Source organism: Marmota monax, unplaced genomic scaffold, assembly GCF_021218885.2.
Source record: "Marmota monax isolate L192 unplaced genomic scaffold, Marmota_monax_Labrador192_F-V1.1 WCK01_AAM20220418_F8-fsc00087, whole genome shotgun sequence".
Classification (NCBI taxonomy): Eukaryota; Metazoa; Chordata; class Mammalia; order Rodentia; family Sciuridae; genus Marmota; species Marmota monax.
This window is the reverse complement of record NW_026693476.1, coordinates 4769294-4792124: the sequence shown is the minus strand read 5'-3', so window position 1 is coordinate 4792124 and position 22831 is coordinate 4769294. Positions and strand designations below refer to the sequence as shown.

Sequence of the window (22831 nt, the reverse complement as noted above, 5' to 3'; positions counted from 1 at the left end):
CCTCCTGTCTCAGCCTGAGATTATAGGCATGTGACACTATGATCTGCTCTCTTAGTGTTTTTATTTTTATTTTTTAAAGAGAGAGAGAGAGAGAGAGAGAGAGAGAGAGAGAGAGAGAATTTTTTTAATATTTATTTCTTTTTTAGTTCTCGGCAGACACAACAGCTTTGTTCGTATGTGGTGCTGAGGATTGAACCCCGGCCGCATGCATGCCAGGCCAGCGTGCTACCTCTTGAGCCACATCCCCAGCCCAATATATAGAGCTTCTTGAGGATAGGAATCATGCTGTTCTCCTTGTGAAACAAGTTTTCTTTTTTTTTTATTTTAAGTTAAATATGCATTTATTTATTTATTTATTTATTTTAATTTTTTATTGTTGGTTGTTCAAAACATTACAAATTTCTTGACATATCATATTCCACACTTTGATTCAAGTGGGTTATGAACTCCCACCTTCACCCCATACACAGATTGCAGAATCACATCAGTCACACATCCATTGATTTACATATTGCCATACAAGTGTCTGTTGTGCTCCGCTGCCTTTCCCATCCTCCACCCTCCCCCCTCCCCGTGAAACAAGTTTTCTTAACTGATCTCTCTCTTAAATTTCTTCATCATCCAGATCCTATTCTTTCTTTTGACCCTTCCTTTCTTTTGTATATTCATAAAAGAAGCTGAAATGTTTGTCTTGTAGTTTCCCAAATTCTGGGTTTTGTCCGTTGGATCACGATTTGGCAATAGAAACTTATAATTCTGAAGATCATACAAAAGCTATCTATTGTGGTTTTATTTTATACAATTGTTTAAGGAAACAGTCTAACAGAGTTTTACATATACTCATGAGGCTCAAAGGAACCACAGAGATAATTTTTTTTTTCTTGTAGTATTGGGGATCAAACCTAGGACCGTATGCTTACGAGGCAAGCACTCTACCAGCTGAGTTATATCCCCACCCCTCACAGAGATAATCTAACTACTAGAGAATAAATACTAAAGCTAAAGCTCATTACTTGGAACAGAAATGAGAGCTTAATGGGTTGTTTTGCCAGCAAAATCCTTTCTGATATTAGTTCTCTATTTATAGTTTGATTGTCATTATTCACAAACTCCATATTTTGAGAGTCTGTGTACCTACTTTATTTATATCCCCCAAATTACTATTTGCAATGTTTTGTAGTCATTCATGAATATCTGTACACCAGTGAAAACTCTTGAGATCCTAGGTATGCACATTCCCAGTTCCTAAGCAAGGAGACGCTCTGACTTTTTATTTTTGCTCTCATAAAGAGAAGCCCAGAGGACAGAGTTTAAGTTTCAAGTTTGGCATCTATTAGCAATGTGTCTTAAGTGTGATACTTTATACTTCTTAAGTTCATTTTCTCTCCTTTTTTTTGGATACTGGGGAATAAACTCAGGGGCCTCAACCACTGAACCACATCCCCAGCCCAATTTTTGTATTTTATTTAGAGATAGGGCCTGAGTTGCTAAGTGCCTCACCATTGCTGAGGTTGGCTTTGAACTCATGATACACCTGCTAGGTGTGCACCACTGTGCCCAGTTTGTTTTCTCTTTTTCTTTTTTTTAATTTGTTTTAATTAGTTACAATTTATTAATTAGTTAATTAGTTTTTTATTAAAAAAATCTATTAGAATTAGTTGTTTCTAAAATAACTTATGTGAGATGTATGTGTGTATACATATACATACTTCTAGAGATATGGTATGGTATTTAATTCAGTGTTTACTGGGACTAATGAGAATCAACTAATGAGAATCCCTAACATTAAGGATTACAGTCTATCAGGTGATTTGTATACTGGCCCTCACAACCCATTTGCTTACATCATTCTACAGTAAATGTGGTAGTTTAAAGTCAGGCCTCATTAGCACTCTTAAATTTTGAGATGGGTCTCAAAGTACTGGCTTTTCATAGGGGTTAGATCTAGGACACGATCCCAAGTCAAATCTAGCTTTATTATTTTTTATCCCTTGTCTGTTACCCAGTCTCCCATACTTTTAAAAAATATTAAAGCTTTGGGTAGGATGGGTGAAAAGCAGCTTACTCATTATATACTTTCCAGGCATTACATCCATGCTGAGACATTAGTTCCAGATTCTCAATTCGAACTGCCTGATGCTCTAACTGGGCCATAGAATTGTTTACACATTCTTGCCATGCGGTAATGTCATTTTTCTGACCAGAGGAAGGGGCTGGAAGTTCATATCTGAAATTAAACAACAAAATAAAATAAACCCACATATACTGCCAAGTTTTTATGCTTCTTCCCAATAAAATGCCCCATGCATTTATGCACACTATATAAAACTACAGAAGACTGAAGATGCAGACCTTACAAAAAAAGAAACCTATTAATCTTAAGACACAATCAATTTACAAATGAGATTTATTTAAAGAATATATATTTTATGTGATGCTGAGGATCGAACCCAGGGCCTCGCACATGCCAGGTGAGTGCTCTACCACTGAGCCACAATCTCAGCTCCTACAAATGAGATTTAGCACCATTGTATAGAGTAACAAACAAACAAAAAAAGTTTACATCAATGTAAATCAGTTAAGTAAACTATATCATATTCACATAAAGAACTACCATATTAGCTATTAAATGGAAGTTCAGTCCAATCTCTCTTCATACTTGCAAGACCCTGTGCAGTAGTAGCTCAGGGGCACTGGACCACTGAGGCACATACCCAGCCCTATTTTGCATTTTATTTATTTAGATAGGGTCTCATTGAGTTGCTTAGTGCCTAGCTGTTACTGAGGCTGGCTTTGAACTTGTGATCCTTCTGCCTCAGCCTCCTGAGCTGCTGGGATTACAAGCATGAGCCACCATACCTAGCTTCTGCCTTATCATTATCACCTTTTCTTTTTAAATTTTGTGGTGCTGGGGATTGAACCCAGGGCCTTGTGCATGCAAGGCAAGCACTGTACCAACTGAGCTACCTCCCCATGCCTTATCATCTTTAAAAAGAAAAATGTTTCTGAAAAAATCTTAATATATAAAAGAAAAACCTAGGCTCCAAAAAATTTTGCTACCAGTTTTTGTAAATGATATCTGTTCTAGAGAAAAAAATTGGTAAGGAACATAATACTTGTTTGCCTTTAGAGCCTACTCTGTTCTCAGTATCTCTACACTGTCAATACAGCCAGCAAATACACTCTTCATAAATTTCAACTCATTATTAATGAGTTACTACAAATAACTTCTAAATTTCCATTTTAACATTCTTACCGTTTCATACTGAGCAATTCAATTGGTTGTCGGGCAGCCAGTCTTTCAAATTCATTTCTCATTATGTCAGTCTAATATATAAATCAGAGAAAAAATTATTTCCAAGTTCATACTGAAATTAATAATCAAACTGAAATTAATAATCACCAAATAATGAATTTAATCTACTCAGGTATTTATATTACCCATTATAATGGATCATTTTCCTTCTCCCAATTCTTCTTTTAGGTGCTGGGGACTGAACCCAGGGCCTAGCGCATGCTGAGTACATGCTCTCCCGCTAAGCTACACCCCAGCCATCCCTAAATCCTTCTCTGGATTAAATGCTTTCCAGGCTGGGCATGGTGGCACACACCTATAGTTCCAGTGACCTGGGAGGCTGAGGTAGGAAGATTTCAAGTTTGGTTTGACAGCAGCCTGGGCAACTTAAGGAGATCCTGCCTCAAATAAAAAAAATAAATAAAAAGGGCTGGGGGTACAGCTCAGTGGTAGAGCACCCCTGGATTCAATCCCCAGTACTGGGGAGAAATTCTTTTTAGGATCTGAACATACACATGCTTTAATTCATACTCAGGCAGGAAAGGTGGTATATATAAAGAAGCCCACAAAAGAAAGGAATAATTCTTCTTCTTCTTCTTTTTTTAATAATTAAAGCTTTATCATTGTACATAGTAGCTGGGTTCATCCTGACAAACTCATAATAACATGCATGGAAATTAATTTCAGTTCACGATCCCCCCTTTTTCCCTCCCAACCTCCCTCATCTCTCCCATTCTTCTTCCTCTACTCTACTAGACTTCCCAAGAAAGGATTAATTAAAGAAAATTGTGTTTCTGGGACTCTGCAAATAATTTTAATCCCAGTAATATCTCACCCCTGGACTGGGGATATAGCTCAGTAGGTACAGTGCTTGCCTCGCATGTACAAGGCCCTGGGTTCAATCCCCAGCACCACAAAACAAGAACAAAAAACCCCCAAACTCACCCCTCTCTCTCTTATTCCCATTTAATTGGTCTCAGGTGGAGCCTAGACATGATCCTACTTATTTTTGGTTCAGTACAGGGGACTTATTTTCTATGTCTTTAAAAACTTGCTGGTGTGCAATATTTCAGCTACATTATGGACTAACTAAACTACATTGGCTGAGCTAATTTGGGAACCTAACCATCATTTACAACATTATTCCAGTGGAAAACAGATTCTGAGATCCAAATAATAAATTCATGAACATCTTTTCTAAATAGATTCCTTGTGTATTCATTAAGTTAGAGATGACTGTATGTAACCTGAGGCTCCAGGTGAAGTAGATGACACATTACAGGTACAGACTGTGCACAGGTTACTACTACCTCTTTTCTGTTCAGAAAGTCCTTCTGTCTAGTCTGCTGCAGTAGGTCTTCCTCCCGCTGTGGAAGTTAGTGGGGTTCCTTCATCTTTCCTACCTGCCTTGATTCCCACAGTGATTCATGGTTCAGACAGTAACACACCAAAGGGCACTTTGGGGCTCAGTCTTACTTCTATGATTTATACCCCAAAAGTTTATGTGCTGCAAGCTTGGCCCCCAATATAGTGATATTGAGAGATAGTGGAACCCTTGAGAGGTAAGGCCTAATGGGAGATATGTAGGTCATGGGGATACCATCCCGTAGGGCTTAATGCCCATCTTGAGTGAGCTGGTTAGTTCTCAAGGGAGTGGATTAGTTACTTCAGGAGTGGGTTGTTTGGGTCTGGGGCTATAGCTCAGTGACAGAGCACTTGCCTTGCATGTGTAAGGCACTGGGTTGGATCCTTAGCACCACATAAAAACAAACAAACAAAAAATAAAGGCATCCTACCCATCTACAACTACAAAATAATAATAATAATAATAATAATAATAATAATAATAATAATAATAATAATAGAGTGGGTTGTTGGGGCTGGGGTTGGGGCTCAGTATTAAAGTGCTTGCCTAGCACGTGTCAGACACTGGGTTCCATACTCAGAACCACATAAAAATAAATAAAATAAAGGTGTTTTTTTTTGTTGTTGTTGTTTTTTTAAAGAGTGGGTTGTTATAATGAGAGTTCACCTCACATCTTTGGCCTCTTCTGCCATGTGATGCCAACCTCCATGTTTAGATACATAAGGCCCTCACCAAAATGCTTGATTTTGGAGTTTTCAGACTCCAAAACTATGAGTCGAAAGAAACTTCTTTATAAATTACCCAGTAAGAGATATTTTGTTGCAGCAACAGAAAACAGACTAAGGCAGTTACCTTCAGTTAAGTTTCCAGACCAGTTTAACCCTTCGTTACATTGCTTTAGCGGGAACAGTTCTGAGTTCGTTACCCCTTCTGCCATCAGAAACCATGAACCTTCTTTGTCACTCTGTTAAAGGTAAAGACAATGACATTATTCCTAAGGAATGTGTGTTGGTTTGGAGCACAACAAACCAACCTAGGTAAGCATTCTACTACAGAGCTTCTTCTCAGCAAAAGAAACAATCAGTGAGGTGAATAGAGAGCCTACAGAATGGGAGCAAATTTCTACCACATGCACATCAGGTACAGCACTATCTCTAGGGTATATAAAGAACTAAAAAAACTTATCATCAAAAACCAAACAACCCAATCAAACCTGTGTGACAGTGAGGTATTTTATGGTATTTTACTACATTTAGTCTCATTTTCCTGTCAGTAATAATTCCCATACATGTCTAAAAATAAAGAAATCAAATTTATAAGACTCATCTTTTTTCCAGAAACAAACTGACTTTATTTCCTGTCTCTTGAATGGAACTGAAATTCAGCAACTTGCTTTTAACAAAATAATCTGAACTTCAACATAAAGGACCAAGGAGGCAGGCTAGGGGGTCCATGTGATAGTACCAATGGGAGGCCCTGTTAGAATTGTTTTGTTTTATACATAATAACTCATTTAATTTTCAAAATAATCTTTCGAGGAACTACTTTACCTTCATTTTCAGTTGAAATTCAGGTACAGAGAGGTTGACTTGCCCAAGGTCACACAGCTCATAGGAGGTGACGTTGGGATTTAAGCCATTATTCTGTCTCAAGTGGATATTCTTCAAAATTGTGTTGTATTTGGTCTCACTATTGCTTGGTTGTGCAATAAGCATGACAGATCTAGAGAATACTAGGTCCTGGGCTAGACATAAGGATGTGATCTACTATATTCCCAGATAAATGTTGGTAGGAGTTGATTTGTGAAATCAAATGGCTTTATGATTTTACTTGTGAAATCTTCAAATTAAATCTTGAATGGAAGCCTAAAACAAAAGATAGATGAAAGTAGAACTGCTCCTTTTGAGGTGAGGTGATAAGGGAAGAACAAGGCCTCACCCAGCCAGTCTCTCTGAAGTCTCCCTCATGATGGTCCAAGAGCTTTGAGCAGCATATTTTTTTTGGGGGGGGGGGGGCACCAGGGGTTGAATTCAGGGGCACTCGATCACTGAGCAACATCCCCAGCCCTTTTTAATATTTTACTTATAAACAGGGTCTCACTGAGTTGCCCAGCACCTCGCTGTTGCTGAGGCTGGCTTTGAACTCGCCATCCTCCAGCCTCAGCCTCCTGAGCTGCTGGGATTACAGGTGTGCTGTTTTGTTTTTGTTTTTGTTTTTTGGTTCTGGGATGCTTTACCACAAAGCCATGTCCCCAGTCTCCCCCTTACCCCCGTCCCCGTTTTTTACTTTGAAACTGAGTTTTGCTAAGTCGCTGAGGCTGGCCTCTGAGTTGTGGTCCTACTGCCTCAGCCTCCTAAGTCACTGGCATTACAGGTATGTGCCACTGTGCCCAGCTGAACAGCATGGTTTGAAAACGACTAGTAAATAAATAAATAAACAAATAAAGCAGATTCTAGAATGAGGAGAGATACCTAGGTTAACTTTTAGGAAAAAAATACATCCATTTTTAGGGTTTCGGGATTCCTTATCAGTAAAATGGAGATCATTCCTGTTTTACGTGGTTGTGGATGATCAGAGGAGATGAAGGATGCAAGAGCACTTGAGATTTTGAAGCCATAGATAAACAGAAGTCTCTCTTCCTATAGAGCCTGGATTTGAAAAGTGGTAATGAGTTATAAGTCAATATTTGGTGCATCTTGAATAGTCTTAAATGTTCTCAGGAAAATCAGGGAAGGGAGGAGAGGGCTGCGGGGGGGGGGGGGGCAGTATCCAAAGCATGGTGGCTAGGTAATTTGTGTCCTTTGCCTTTGAAACAATAACCAATTTGCAATCAAGAAATTTTGCTTTAGAGATTTATTCCCAGTAAAGTATTAACAAGGAGCCAATATATACCCAGAGCAGCATAGGCCCAGGCATATAATAGGTGATCAATAAAAACCTACTAAATGAAAGTTGTAAAGAAAATGTACAGCCAGGCATGGTAGATGCATACCTGTAATCCCAGCAGTTTGGGAGACTGAGGCAGGAGGATTGTGAGTTCAAAGCCAGCCTCAGCAAAAGCAAGGCTCTAAGCAACTCATTGAGGCCCTGTCTCTAAATAAAATACAAAATAGGGCTGAGAATGTGGCTCAGTGGTAGAGTGCCCCTGAGAGTTCAATCCCCAATACCAAAAAAAAAAAAAAAAAAGAAAAAAGAAAAAGAAAAAAGAAATTCAGGACTATCCTCAGCAACTTAGTGAGACCCTGTCTCAAAGTTAAAAAAATAAAAATTAGAAGGGCTGTGTGGGAATGTAGCTCAGTAGTAAAACTCTTGGTTCAATCCCCAGAACCTAAATAAATAAATAAAGGGAGGAAGAAAGAAAGGAAAAGGAAAAGAAAAGAAAATGATCATGCCAGGTTAGGCCCTGACTTCCTTAATAAGACTCCTATAGCTTAAGAAATAAAATCAAGAATCAATAATGGGATAGATTCAAACTAAAAAGCTTCTTCTCAGCAAAAGAAACAATCAGTGAGGTGAATAGACAGCCTACAGAATGGGAGCAAGTTTTTATCACATGCACATCAGGTACAGCACTAAACTCTAGGATATATAAAGAACTAAAAAACTTAATACCAAAAAACAAACAACCCAATCAATAAATGGTCTAAGAAGCTGAATAGACTCTTCTCAGAAGATATACATTCGATCAAATATATGAAAAAATGTTCAACTTCTCTTGCAATTAGAGAAATGCAAATCAAAACTATTCTAAGACTTCATCTCACTCCAGTCAGAATGGCAGCTATTAAAAAGATACACTCATACACTGCTGGTGGGACTGCAGATTGGTGCAACCAATATGGAAAGAAATCTGGAGATTCTTTGGAAAACTTGGAATGGAACCACCATTTGCCTCAGCTATCCTACTCCTCAGTCTATCCCCAAAGGACTTAAAAACAGAACATACAGGGATCCAGCCACATCAATGTTTATAGCAGTACAATTCACAATAGCTAAACTGTGGAACCAACCTAGATGCCCTTCAGTAGATGAACGGACAAGGAAAATGTGATATTTATACACAATGGAATATTAATAATTAATAATAAACAATATTATTCAGCATTAAAAGAGAATAAAAATCATGAATCATGGCATTTGCAGGTAAATGGATGGAGCTGGAGAATATAATGCTAAGTGAAATTAGCCAGTCCTCCAAAACCAAACGCTAAATGAGTTCTCTGGTTTAAGAATGCTGATTCATAATATGCTGCTGGGGGGTGGGGGGTGGGGATGGGAGGAATGGAGGAACTTTAGATAGGGGAAAGGAGAGGGAGGGAACAGATGATGGAAGGAGATGGACTTCATTACCCCAAGTACATGTATGAAGACACGAATGGTGTGCTCTACTTTGTGTGCAACCAGAGACATGAAATGTTGTGCTCTATATGTGTACTATGAATTGAAATGCATTCTGCTGTCATGTATAACAAATTAGAATAAATAAGTAAAAAGAAAAAAAAACAATGCAACAAAAACATTTTGATAGGGCTTGTGGCTACAACCAGGGGATATCAAACATGCTAGAATTGCATTTGGGGCTTTAATATTAAATGTCAAACACTTCAAATTTTACAGGCAAAACAAGCATCAATGTATAAGATCTCTTGATTTAATTTTCAAAATGTCTTTCTTAAACTACATACTAGTGGTTTAATGAAACATTCGTATCAGGCATGTTTGGCCATAGATGTAAACATGGAGAACTGATTTATACAAAGATATTTAAAATTATGTGTAAGGTTTCTTTCAGACTTAAATAGTATACATAATTCATGCATCTCAAGCTCCTACAATATCAATAGAACCAATTTTATCACTTCCACAGCAGCCATTCTAGAAGATTGCTTTTCCTAACCTGGATAATATTTCAGGCTCCTGCATTTAAAAGCTCTGGTAGGCAACTGCAAGTTTCCAACCTTGTCCTTCCTCATCAGACATGTGGCAGCTTCTATCTTTAGAAACATTTAATAGCACTTTAACTTCCAACATTGCAGGTGCTACCCATTTTTACTTTATATGATTCCTATAAATTGATGACAATCAGAATTCATGCTAATTAAGAGACTGAGTTTATTCTCTTAGGCTGGAAAATAACCCCTTCTCCCTCACCACACACCAGTAGTTAATAAATGATTTTGGTGCAAATGTGAAGTAAATCATGTGTAGGATATAGTCTCCAAAGAAGAATGATCAATTCACTAGTTTCTGAATCTGAACCATTTTAAGCTCCTATCAGCACTAGAAAGAGCATTTGTTATTTCTATTTTGTGTGTCCCTATAATTCCAGTTTTATTTTATTAAGGAAAAAAACTCACATTCAGGGGGATATGGTAAGGCATAACTATAATCTGTGACTTGTGAAGTGGAGGCAGGAAGATGACAAGTTAAAGGCCAGCCTGGACAACTTAGACCCTATCTCAAAACAAAAAATTCAAAAAGTGCTGGAGATGTAGCTCAGTGGTGGAGCACCCGCCTAGCAATGAGCAAGTTCAATAGTACTACAAACAAACTAACAAACAAAACCTCACCACCAAAACCAAAACAAAACAATAACAAAAAAACAAACTACCACATTTCATCGCCCAGTTATTTTAAAGCATTGCAAAATATTCTCAGTTTGCAAAATGATCACTAGCAAAGCCTCTTGGCCCCCTTTTCATGTATTTATGGATATCAAATAACTTATGCAACTATGTTGGCCTTTTAATGACCTTGAATATTGCTTGTTAGGAGAAATGAAAGCTAAATAGCAATGATGCATAGGAGGTCCCCTCAGGGTCCAAATAAGCTTCTTCAGGTATTTTTCAGTGTTTTCTACTATCTAGAAAACAATATTTTGCCACTTAAATTTACTTTTCTCAAGCTGAATTCAAATATTTAATAACCCCTCTCCATATCTACTTTAAGGAAAGAGAATTATGTCCTTGGTAGAAGAAACCAAATTTCCATAATCACCACATTCCAGAATTTATGCTAATGGAAGGTTAGGTTTGAAATCATTCTTTTATATCTTCTTAGGACTGGAAAATCTGAGATATCCTAACTGACCCCTCCCAACTTTGTAAATGAAGAAAGTATGAGTTGTAGTAGTAAAATTATAGTTGGAACCCAGGTTCTGTAGTTCCTAGACCAAAGCTTTTCCAACTATGCCAAGACTGCTAGATGAAGCAGTAATGCAAAGATACATTAAATATTTCAATGATAGTTTTAAAGTGCTTTATGTTTCTCTGAGAATCTGACAAACAGCTATGAATCATCCCCAAGGTAATAGTTTAAAACAAGCCTTGACATATTTTATATAGTCCCCTTGTGGGATACATTCTCAGGTCCCCAGTGGATGCCTAAAAACTGCAGATAGTACTATACAAGCACTATATTTCTACCTTATGTATATTTTCCTATACATACACATCTGTGGTAATTTATTAATTAGGCACAGTAAGAGATTTAAATGAATAATCACTAACAATACATAAGCATCACTACTCTTGTACTTTGGGACCAATAGCAGATAAAGGGTTACTTGAATTAACTACTGTGATATCTTTATAGATGATCTGATAACAGAGACAGATAATAATTGACTATAGAGCAGGTAGTATATAGAGTGTGGAAACACTGGACAAAGGAATGATTCACATCCTGGTTGGGATGGATTGGGTAGTGTGATATTTCACTGTGTACTCAGAAGAGGGTGTCATTTAAAACTTAGGAATTGTTTCTGGAATTTTCCATTTGATATTTTAGGACTCTGGAGTAACTAAAACCACAGAAAGTGAAATAAAATGAGGAATTCAACTCTTCTAATACTGTCCAAATGTCACATCCAAAAGTCTAAAATTAATATTAGCTTTCTATAAAGACACTTCAGTAGGAAAAAAGAAATAATGACAAAGCAAAGAACTTCCAGTTTTTATTTTTTAAACATTATTTAACAAGAAAAATATTCAACCAAATTTAAAAAAATTAGGATGGATTAATTTACAATAAAATAATCAACTTAAAGTAGCCCTTTTATTTAGGGCCAAAGAGGCCAATAGTTCCCATTTAAACAGCAGAATTGCACAACTGATATTGTTACCTATATTTGATGGCACAGAAATAAAAAGTCACACAAATTTCATTGGTACCCACCCTACACTCCAGAGTGGAGTTCAAATACTTGCTTGTCAGGTCAATACTCAGACTTAAAAATCAGTAATATTTTGACATATATCTACAACTAATCTGATGAGAACACTTTAAAAATAATTCTTATAGAAAAAAGAACCTTAAAATAATTTCATGGCACATTAGACTGCTTAAAGAAACAGCAAAGATGAAAAAAAAAATACAAGAAATTTTAGTCCCTTTTTTACAGAAACTATCCAAATAAAAATATTTTCCCTAATTAGTTATCCTTGCTTCTTATAATTTACTAGCAGAGATGAATTATAAGAAGTAGAATGCACCAGTTTGGGGTTCTTGGTTGTAGCTGCCAGCTTAAGAGTGCATGACTGTGAATATAAAGCAAAATATGATTATGATCACGAATTCTAGATTGGGAAAAACTCAAAATCTCTTAAAGTTTTCCTTTATCCTTGCTTTCAAGTCATGAAAAAATTCACAGCAGTTTAAAGGATGATGAAAGACTAAACAGGGGGCCCACCAAAAAAAAAAAAAAAAAAAAAAAGAGAGAGATTAATTTTATCTATTACATTCCTAAAGAATAACTAAGTGTACTGTATTACCAAGTTAACATTCTATAGTAAGCTCCTGGAGCAGATACAGCATTTAACAGATTCATTTACAGATTAGGTATGGTAGCTTTAGGCAGAACATCTTATTTTCACACTCTCCAATGTGCAATCTTTAAAAACAAAACAAAACCATAATGGAATATGTAATTTATGACAGCTGGCCAGGCACTTAAATTGGGGAAAGTGACCTTGAGAATTTGAGGTAAAACAATTATTTTCAACAATTACATATTCTAAAAACTGTTTTATACTACACTAACTGAACTTTTCAGCTTTTAACTCTTAAGCATGTCATTCTGTCGCGCCAAAATTCACACTGAAGTGCAACTTCTTAAGAAGCTATTAAAGAACATTTTCAAGTCTGAATTTTGGCCCCATTTCTGTACTTCTGTGCTTACAACATATCTAAGAAAACTATAGATACATACATACAAGGGCTAAGGCCACTACAGCCCAAAAGGAGTAACTATTTTTCTCCCTAATTTGACATTAAATTTAAAAAACTCTTTAGATTCACATTGCTATCACATACACATACACATAAGAGTTCAAGTGAGGTGGTAAGTCTCAATCTAGCCTCAGGAAAATGACAGAGCAAAAGGGGCAGACACAAAGCAGCACAGTTTCATTTGTAGGTGACAACCCTGCTGTGAATGCTCCCAGCATTAGCACTAAGGAGCACAACTCTTGAATTTATTATAATCTGGGCATAGTATATGTTTCTTCTACTGTTCTTGAACTCATTTCCGGATAATGTGGAGTTTGCTTAATAAATGAAAATTCATATTAGAAAACAAAAACCTCAGTAAATGTTCAGACATTAGAACAGTAAGTGTTCATTCTGGAATTAGGCCTTTATCAAAAGTTATCCAAATCTACTTTTCATTAGAATTCCTGGGGCTGGCTATGTAGCTCATGGTTAGCACATGTAAGGCCCTGGGTTTGATCCCCATGTCACCAAAAAAGAAAGGAAAATTACCCAAGGCATTACCTATAAATGGAAATATCATTCCTCTGCATACTCCTAATAATTAATTACATTTCTGTTCTTTCCTCAGCAATCTCAACCCAAAGGCTATTTTATGTTTTGAACAAATTCATCAGCTTTTTTTTTTTTGTCTACTATGCAGACTAATATATCATCATCTATTTAAAACCCCTCAGAGAATATTATAAATTAAAAACAATTTTTTGAGGCACCCTCATTTTCAAAAAATGAGAAAAAAATATTGGCTTAGTTTCCAAGTTGTTAAAGAAAGAGGGGGAGGTTGAAATATAAAAACTTCTAAGCTGAATTCTCCTTAGAATACCAAACTTTTCTAGTCATGGTAGAGGATTCATGCTTATTAACCTCTTCTTTCCTTACAGGGTTAACAGCAGGCATCCAACAGAACTACTGGCTGGAGTTACTGGTGCAGGGAGCAAATGTGGAATTTTTCTCTGCGTGATGCTACCTGGCTTGTTCAAGTTTTGAAACTGTGACCCCGGTCCATTAGCACCATGCTTTACTCAACTGAAATAATTAATCAAGCCCCTATTGCTGTGGGGTGAGGGGCAGAGAGTAGAGTGAGAAGGGGATTGAGGGCAGTTACATACATCACTAAGAGACTATGATATGCAGTGAAAATGTAATCTGTTAACATACTATATTTGAGGTTTGAAAATCACTGATTACAGCTATAAAAAAACATCACACCAAATTGTTATAATATTTGAAAAACTGCAAATGTAGAACTTTCTGGTATGACCCAAATATGAATATAAATGGAAGTTCATTGAACATGATATTATCACTAAGCTAAAAGAAACAAATTACATACATTTATAGGTAGTAACCTACCAAAAAAGTGGAGACAAGATAAAAATTAAGTGAAATTATCCATAATTGCTTCCAGTTTCATTTTTCCCCAGGGAAAGCTCCAAAATAGGCTTCTGGAAAACCATCTTCACATACATAAACAATGGCATCTGCTATTGTATATCTTTTCCTTAAAGGTAGATGGGTCATAGATATTCATTTTCAGGTATAATGGTTTTTGACACATCTATTCCAGTGAAGTATTATAAAGAAAGTCTACAAATCACTTCTAGGAAAAAGGCACTTTGTTGTGAAAAGTGGATTTAATTTCATGAAAGTTGAGAAGACTAGGATCGACTCAAAAGTTAGCATTCACTTTTGTATTTATGAATACAGTGCAGATGCCAGTTTATAGACTACAGTTGATAACGTTACAAATAAACCAATCTGCAACATTAATTATATTCTTGGTAAAACATTAATTCATGACATTTCTCCAAAAGCTAAAATACGTCCAAGTTCAACAGTAAAAAGAAATAAGAAAAAAAAAAAAAAATCACCAGCAGTTGCTACTTTAGCGCTCAAGGAACTGTTTTCAACAGAATTTCATGTCTAGTTTGGTTCTCTGTTTCAGAGCATGAATTGGCTTTCGATGAAAAACATGGGTGGTGGAGGTGTGTTTGTTTCTATAGGGGAGAACCCAGGGTGGAAAACTATTAGGGAATAAAGAGAGATGCATTTCTCTGGTCAGACAACCAAGTGAGGAGGTAGTTATTCTGAGAAATTCTCAAGCAGAGACTGTTGTGTTCATCTACTGAGAGTTGGGGAAGTAGCAGGAGCTTCTCTGAGATGAAGAGAGCAACAGGGATACTTCTCCTCCAGGGAAGTCAGGACCAGGGTATCAGTGCAGCTGAAATAAAAATGGAATGGGGGTAAGTGGCACACACAGTACGAGAAAAACAAGTTTAGGAACTCAATATGAATGAAAATACATTTCCAAACTTGTCCTACCTTGAAAGTGGCTCTTTTTTTGATGACAGAACTTTGTAAATAACTATTAAAAAAAAGAACACACACCATGTCATTATCACTGAGTTTCTATACAGTGATTCTTCAAACTCCTGGCTTAAGAACATGGTATATGTTTCTTCTAATTTCTAATATTATCAAAAATAGAAAGCTATCTGTATGATAATTACATGTTTTAAAAGCAGGTTAAACTTCAGTCCTCTCAGAAGGGGTACCATCAGGAAAATATTTGATAGTTATAATTACACAGAAATTCTCAGTTAAATAACAACAGAGTCAGCCAGGCACTGTGGTGCATGCCTGTAAATCCAGTGACTTGGGACGCTGAGGCAGGAGGACTGTAAGTTCAAAGCCAGCCTCAGCAACTTAGTGAGTGAGGCCCTAAACAACTTAGCGAGATGCTGTCACAAGATAAAAAAATAAAATAAAATAAAGGGCTGGGGATGTAGCTCATGGTAAAAGCACCACTGGGTTAAATTCTTAGTAACAAAAACAAAAGAATACCAAATAATAGAATCAGTAACACTAACACTCCTCCAAACTGCCTAATGCTAAAAAATAACATTTACAATTATGTCAAAGTTATATGTCAAATCAGATCACACACTCACCTTGTTACATCACCACACATGGCAACCCCATACAACCTTGAGTTCCATCATCACTGCTGTTGAGTTTTTTCATTCGGTACTGGCGTATTTCTCTTACCAGTGTGTAAAAAGCATCTTCAACACCCTATGGAAAGAAAGAAGAAAGAAAATCTAAGGACAGCTCAACTAACACAATGCAAGTTATAAGTTTTCTCATTTATACTTCTTTAAGAGGGATGTAAATTCCAATTACTGGGCTGAGGTTGTGACTCAGCAGTATAGCACTCGCCTAGCACATGCGAGATGCTGGGTTCGATCCTCAGCACCACATAAAAATAGATAAATAAAATATATTGTGTCCAACTACAACTAAAAAACATTTTAACAAATTCCAATTACCAATTCACAGGTGATAAAATAGGGTGATTTAGAGGACACCAAGTTTAGTACATTCACAGGCTGATATACAAATAGCATATTTTGTAAAAACAGATTCCAGCAAAGGAAAAAGGATAACATTGAGACACACAAAAAACTACCAGATCTAATGATTCCATTCAGGAGGGCTTAAGCCCTAACAGTGATTGGAGCTGATGGGAAAAGGGCTAATGTTCATAAATATTTTAAATCAAGGGTCTTCACTAGAAATATGTGTGCTTGTTAATGCAGGAATAAAAATGCCATACTAGAACATTAGGTAAATTCATTTTGGGTTTAAACTGAAAATTAACAACAACAAAAGGATATAATTAGAACTTAAAACAAGGAATGTGAATCTCATCTTAACAAATTCTTGCAAAGATGTTCAAAGCCCTACCATACCTGTCTGGTCTTGGCTGAGGTTTCAATGAACGGAATTCCATAACTCTTGGCCAATTCATGGGCTTGTTTTGTGTCAACTGTTCTTGTTGGCAAATCACACTTGTTTCCTACCAGCACCATAGGTACATCGTCTGAGTCTTTTACGCGCTTAATCTGCTCCCTAAAACAGGGAATATGTCATAACAACGTAAGAAAAACAAACTTTCAAGAAGGAATAGAATGGTAAGGCAAAAGAGAAATTGGCAAGTTCTATATGGCCCTATTAGCTTCTAGTATTGAATTTCACATTTTTTTGACCACTTATACAAGACCTTGTATATCAAGGAGATTGGTTTAGACTTGGTGCGGTAGCCATAGGGAAGTTGTAAATCTAGTTCATATTCTAATAGAAATGGATGGCTATTCTATGTGTATCCTGATGTACATCTAGTTCGGCTCATGGATTCTCCAAAGACACTGACTGGATTAATTGTCACTAGAAATCATACTCTAGATTAAGGTTTGAAGTATAAAAAAATAAAGCCACTAAATTTTTTGACATTCCCTGGGGAATAACAAGATTTAACGAATAGATAATCCACTTTCAAGACAGGAGGCAACCAAATCATTTTCTCAAACAAATTTGTAGTTTCAAATCTAAGATATGAAAGAGAAAACACCAGACTGATCCTAATAAAGGGATTGGGGGACTGAAGAAATCTGGAACTCCCAAAGATAGCAAGCACTCTCTTCAATGACAATGCTAAGACCTACCACAGCAGTTTGGAAGTTGTTGCTCCAGATTCTCTCCACCAACACTGCCTAATAAAACTTTTTTGCGCTGTTGGAAATGGTCTATTTATACTGTTAAACATGGTAGTCACCAGTCATATGTAGCTATTGAGCACTTTATTTCATTTTCTAATGCAACCAAGCAGCTAATTTTCAAATTTTACTTCATTTTAATTTGAATATAAACTGCCACATTTTGCTGTGGCTACCATACTGCACCACTGCTCTAAACTCTAGCTTGGATTACAAAATTTTGTACCTAAACTGCATTCCCCTGGCTGTCTGGAGAACTATTTATAGGTGTGATGGTAGTAGCTTATGTTAAGAGATATCACAGGACAACCTAAAGTACCTGGAACATGTCACTGTGTCAGGTTACTACTCTTTCTTTACATTAAACCACACTCTTTGAAGATCAGAGCAATTTCTTTTTCTGGTGTCAGTATAATTTTGCTTCTTCTGAGCAACTGATTTGTTTTCAGCAGATCCTGCATCTTTTAGCTTCTCTTTTCACAACAGCTGTCAAATTTGTAGTCTAACTCTTCAAGGTCACTTCAAATACAGTTCCAAAATAAGCTCATCCCTAACTCCTCTTTATTTTCTCTTTGCCTCACTTAAGCCCGTTTCATTAGTTTATCTTGCTATACAGGCATTTTTACAAGATGCTTTAAATACTCTTTTGTCTAGGGCAGGGCACAGATAGAAAAATGTAAGGTAGAAGAAAATTCTAAGGAAAAAGAAAATGACTTCTAGAAATTCAATGAATATTTATTAGATGCTTGCCAAAAGTTGGGCACTTTTTAAGTGCAGTCATCCCTTGATATTCATGGGAAACTAGTTCCAGGATACACCCACAATTTATACCAAAATCTCATGATGCTCATCTCTTATATAAAATGGTATAGTATTTGCATACAATCTATGTACATCTTTCATCTATACTTAAGTCATCTCTAAACTACTGATAAAAATACAATATAAATGCTATTTAAAATATTTGTTTATATTGTTTAGGAATGATAATATGAAAACAAGTCTATAGATGTTCTGTACAGAAGCTATTTTTTTCAAGGTTGGTTGAATCTGAGGATGTGGAACATTCAGATACAGAGAGCTGAGGATACTAAGAGTACTTCCAGAGAAAAGGAAATCGGGAAGTAAAGAAGGTCTAGGAAACAACAAAACAAAACATTGAATTCAGTTGTGGATCAGTTTCCTTCTGAGAGCAAATATCTTCACAAATTGGGGGAAAAAAGCCAGGACTCAAGGCAGACCACTTACAAAGTATTTACTATGGGCCAAGTACTCTTCTGAGTGATTTACATACTTTTTTTGTGGGGGGTGGTGGGTACTGGGGATTGAACTCAGGGGCACTTTACCACTGAGCCACATCCCCAGCCCTATTTTGTATTTTATTTAGAGACAGGGTCTCACTGAGTCACTTAGCACCTTGCTTTTGCTGAGACTGGCTTTGAACTTGCAATCCCCTACCTCAGCCTCCCAAGCCGCTTGGATTACAGGCATACACCACGGTGCCCAGTGATTTACATACTTTTTAATTTGTTTAATCTTCACAACTTTAACAGGTAGATACCATTATCTCATTATAGTTAAGAAAACAGGACACACAGATTCAGTAGTATGCCCCAAAGTCACATACTTAATAAATGATGAAGCTCGATTTCAACCTATTCGGAGTCCATATTCTTAACCACTATATTTTCTGCCTAAATACTGAGCTAACAAAAAGGAGCCCTGGATTTTTGGGCCTGGGTCTACTAACAGTGCAACTCCAAAAACCCAATAAACCACTTTCTGAATTCTTTAATTTTATAAAATAAGAATGTTGCACTAGAAATTTTTATAATCCAATTTAGCTTTGAAATTTTATGGTTCTAGGAGAAAGTCCATCTTTATGCTCCTTTGCCTTTCTTCCATTTTTGATCTATACCCTATTTGTTTCTTCCTATCATTTTGTCTATTTCTTCCAAAAAGACACTTCTCTGAAATTCCTTTATGATCTCTGGTTGAACTGTCTCATTTATGTATTGTCAAACAGTAGCAAGTCTCATTTATGTATTACCAAACACTACAGTAACAGTATACTATACAGAATTCCAGTATTTCAGTAAAAACCCCAGAATCTTAATGTCAAACGACCTAAAACCAACTCTTCCCATAATTAAAAAGCTGTATCTTCCCTAAGTAAGGTATCCTCATTCTCCCACAAAACTTCAGAAGAACACACTTAAGATCATCCTTTCAGAAAAAATAATGTTCCTAGTACCTGTAGAGGTTAATATCTGCAAATGATTTGCTATTATTGATGGCAAATACACAGAGGAAGCCTTCGCCTGTCCTCATGTATTGGTCTCTCATGGCACTGTACTCCTCTTGTCCAGCTGTATCCAGTATGTCCAATAGACAGGTTTCACCATCTATTACCACCTGTTTTCGGTAAGAATCCTGGGAGTATGGAGGGTTGGGGGGCAGGGAGAGAGGGAAATTCAATTTTTATTAAAAACCACAGGGCATGCAATGTTACTGTCAAGGATAAATAAGCCAACTATTCAAAACCATTTCTGTTTATCTGAATTGTCCCTCAAACTGTTAATATATAATCACAAATGTATTAATGTCACCTTAGGAAAAAGCTCCAAATCTTAAACAGAAAACGAGGCCAGTCTATTTCTAGAAAAGATAGAGAAGAAAGTGTGTGTGTGTGTGTATATATATATATGTATATATATATAAAATCTGTGTGTATGTATATATGTACATATATAGTTTATAATTTATTACATATATTTACTTATATTACATCTATATATATGATGAAATATATAATACATCTATATATGTACACAGATGTAATATATAAGTATATGTACATAGATACAATATATAAATAAGTTCAAATGACAGCTCTATTGCAATTAGGAAAACTACAGAGATTAAGTTCATTCATACTGTATTTTACTAAACTATGAACTAGATGGTTTTACTTGAGCTGTTTATTTTGCTTTTAAGATTCTAAACATAACTAACCTAGCCCTGGATAATGAATCATTTGTGTTATGACTAAATATACAAATACCTTTTGTTGCAGGGAGATTACAATACCACAAATGTTTTTCTCATCATAACAAATGATAAAAAAATATATAAAAAAATACTTCTAGTGGGGTGTGGTAGTGCACACCTGTGATCCCAGCTACTAGGGAGGTTGAGACAGGAGGACTGCAAATTTAAGGTCAGCCTCAGCAACTTAGTGAGAGCCTGTCTCAAAATGAAGGGCTGGAGTATAGCTCCGTGGTAGAGCACTTGCCTAGCATGCACCAGGCTCTGGGTTCAGTCCCCATTACTGAAAAAGCAAAATGTGAAAAACTTCCAATTTGGCTTTATGGCAATATTTTGTGCTTCAATAGTCACACTTGGAAGAACTATTCTATGGTACTGGGAACATTCTATATTGTTATTTGAGTGGAGGTTACATGGGTGTATACAAATATAACCTGAGCTGCACACACATGAGATTTATGTATTTTATTTAAGTAAATTACCCCTCAATAAATAAAACTCTGGAAAACATTTCAACCAATTTTTAATAGTGAATATATCAGAATTAGTTTGCATTAAACATTCAGTAGCCAGCTGGCAGGTGGGGCCACGGCAGGATCATTTAGACATTTCTAAGTTGCACAACTACAAAATCTTTCATTTAAAGAGTCTTAAATGTCACTTATTGAAGCCAATCTGTAACATGAACTCCCAAGATAACAAAAGAATCCTGAAGTACATACTAATAAGCGATGCTTTACCATTCACAAATAATTTAAACATTTATTTGATTTTTCACAATATTCCTGTGTGGTAGGCAGGACAAAGTTCATGGCACTTTAATACATGCAGAAAATTAGGTTAAGAGATTTCCTCAATATCACAAAACTAAATAACCTTTAAACGGGGACTGCAATCCTAGGCACAGTGACTCAAAATCTCAAGTTGTTTCTACTCCAATTCAAATCTGACTTTCAGGAGCCTCTCCTAGCAAAGAAATGAGAATTGAAAAATATCCAGATCTGTGAATTCTTTATCTCCATCCTCTTTCTTCTACTAAATCAATCTATTTACCTGTGGTAAGCATTTCTATTTAATCCCCGGGACCCCTCACCCCTATCACACACACTGTGAGACAAGGTCTTGCTATGTAGCCCGCACTGGCTGAGAGCCTGTGATACTCCTGTCTCAGCCTCCCAAGTGGCTGGGGCGGGCTATCATGCCTGGCTCCATGCGTTTCTATTTAACAGAGCTTCCATATACAAAGAAACTGAATAAATTCAACACTGAGAACTGATGTAAACTAAATTTTTAAAGAAAACCTTCAGCAGCTAATAAACTCAACAAAGTTTTACTTTATTGCATCACTGAATGCAGTATCTAAAATTACTTTTTGTTCTGATTTACTTACAAAGGATAAAGGAAATGGGTAAGGGGAAAACTGATTATGAGAGCTAGGGTCACTTGGTAGACTACCACTGGGCCTCACCTCTATGGTGGGATCATATTCATCCACAAAATGGTTCTGGATTAGCTGAATTGTCAGTGCGCTTTTCCCAACACCACCTGCTCCAACCACCACCAGTTTGTACTCGGTCATTTCACACCAGCAAGAACCTGTGGGAAAACCGGCAACTGAGATTAAGTGGCAAGCCAAATCTACAGTACTTCAAAGATTCCAAAATCAACAGTAACTAAAACAAGAGTTTGAAGTGTATTAGTTCCATACATGTTCCCTTCCACTTAACTTCACAAAGTGATTCAGGGACACAAAAATACTGGCAGATTAGTGCGGGCTTCGGATTTCTGGCTTCTTGCTACTCCCACCCGAGTCTAGTTTTCCACTGTGCTTGGGTTCCGCCCTTAGCTTAAGGTAAAGGAAACCCCCCCCCCCCTTTCTACTGCTTGTGTACTTCTTCTCAGCCCTGGGGCGGTCACCGGCCGCGACCCCTTCCCATCGTTTCCACAGAACGCCCCACGTAAGGCCCCAAAGGAGGAACCCCCGCCCAAGGCCTTTGTCTCCGGTTCCTTGATTCCGCTCCATACCGGGCATGAACGGGAAGCCTGTATGCTCCAAAGCCCAACGCCCTGAACGTCAGAGGCCTACCTCAAGCTCCGCTGCCCCCGCTTCAGACGGATTTAGGACGTCCACCGGGAAAAATGCTAGAGACCCCGGAACCGCCATGAACAGCCCCCACCAGGGAGCGGCACTTCCGGCCCCGCCCGCTACGCAATCAGTTTGCGCCTCGGGCGCCCAAGCCCCGCCCCAGCCACGTGGGCATGCGACCCAGGAGTCACGCGGCAGGCCGCACCCAGACC

General features: G+C 37.1%; 1 protein-coding gene across 2 annotated transcripts; it reads right to left on the bottom strand.

Moving 5' to 3' along the window:
* Positions 1–11603: 11603 nt before the first annotated feature.
* On the bottom strand, positions 11604–22768 carry Nras (NRAS proto-oncogene, GTPase). 2 transcript variants are annotated; one of them, XM_046458293.2, is made up of 7 exons: positions 22620–22768; positions 22002–22129; positions 19740–19918; positions 16682–16841; positions 15881–16004; positions 15252–15294; positions 11604–15150 (listed from the first exon to the last, which is right to left on the bottom strand). In XM_046458293.2, the coding sequence occupies exons 2-5, from the start codon at positions 22110–22112 to the stop codon at positions 15885–15887; spliced, it is 570 nt and encodes a 189-aa protein (XP_046314249.1). In that variant the 5' UTR covers positions 22113–22129; positions 22620–22768; the 3' UTR covers positions 11604–15150; positions 15252–15294; positions 15881–15884. The 2 variants fall into 2 exon arrangements, with proteins under 2 accessions (XP_046314249.1, XP_058439580.1); XM_058583597.1 differs by lacking the exon at positions 15252–15294.
* Positions 22769–22831: the final 63 nt, after the last annotated feature.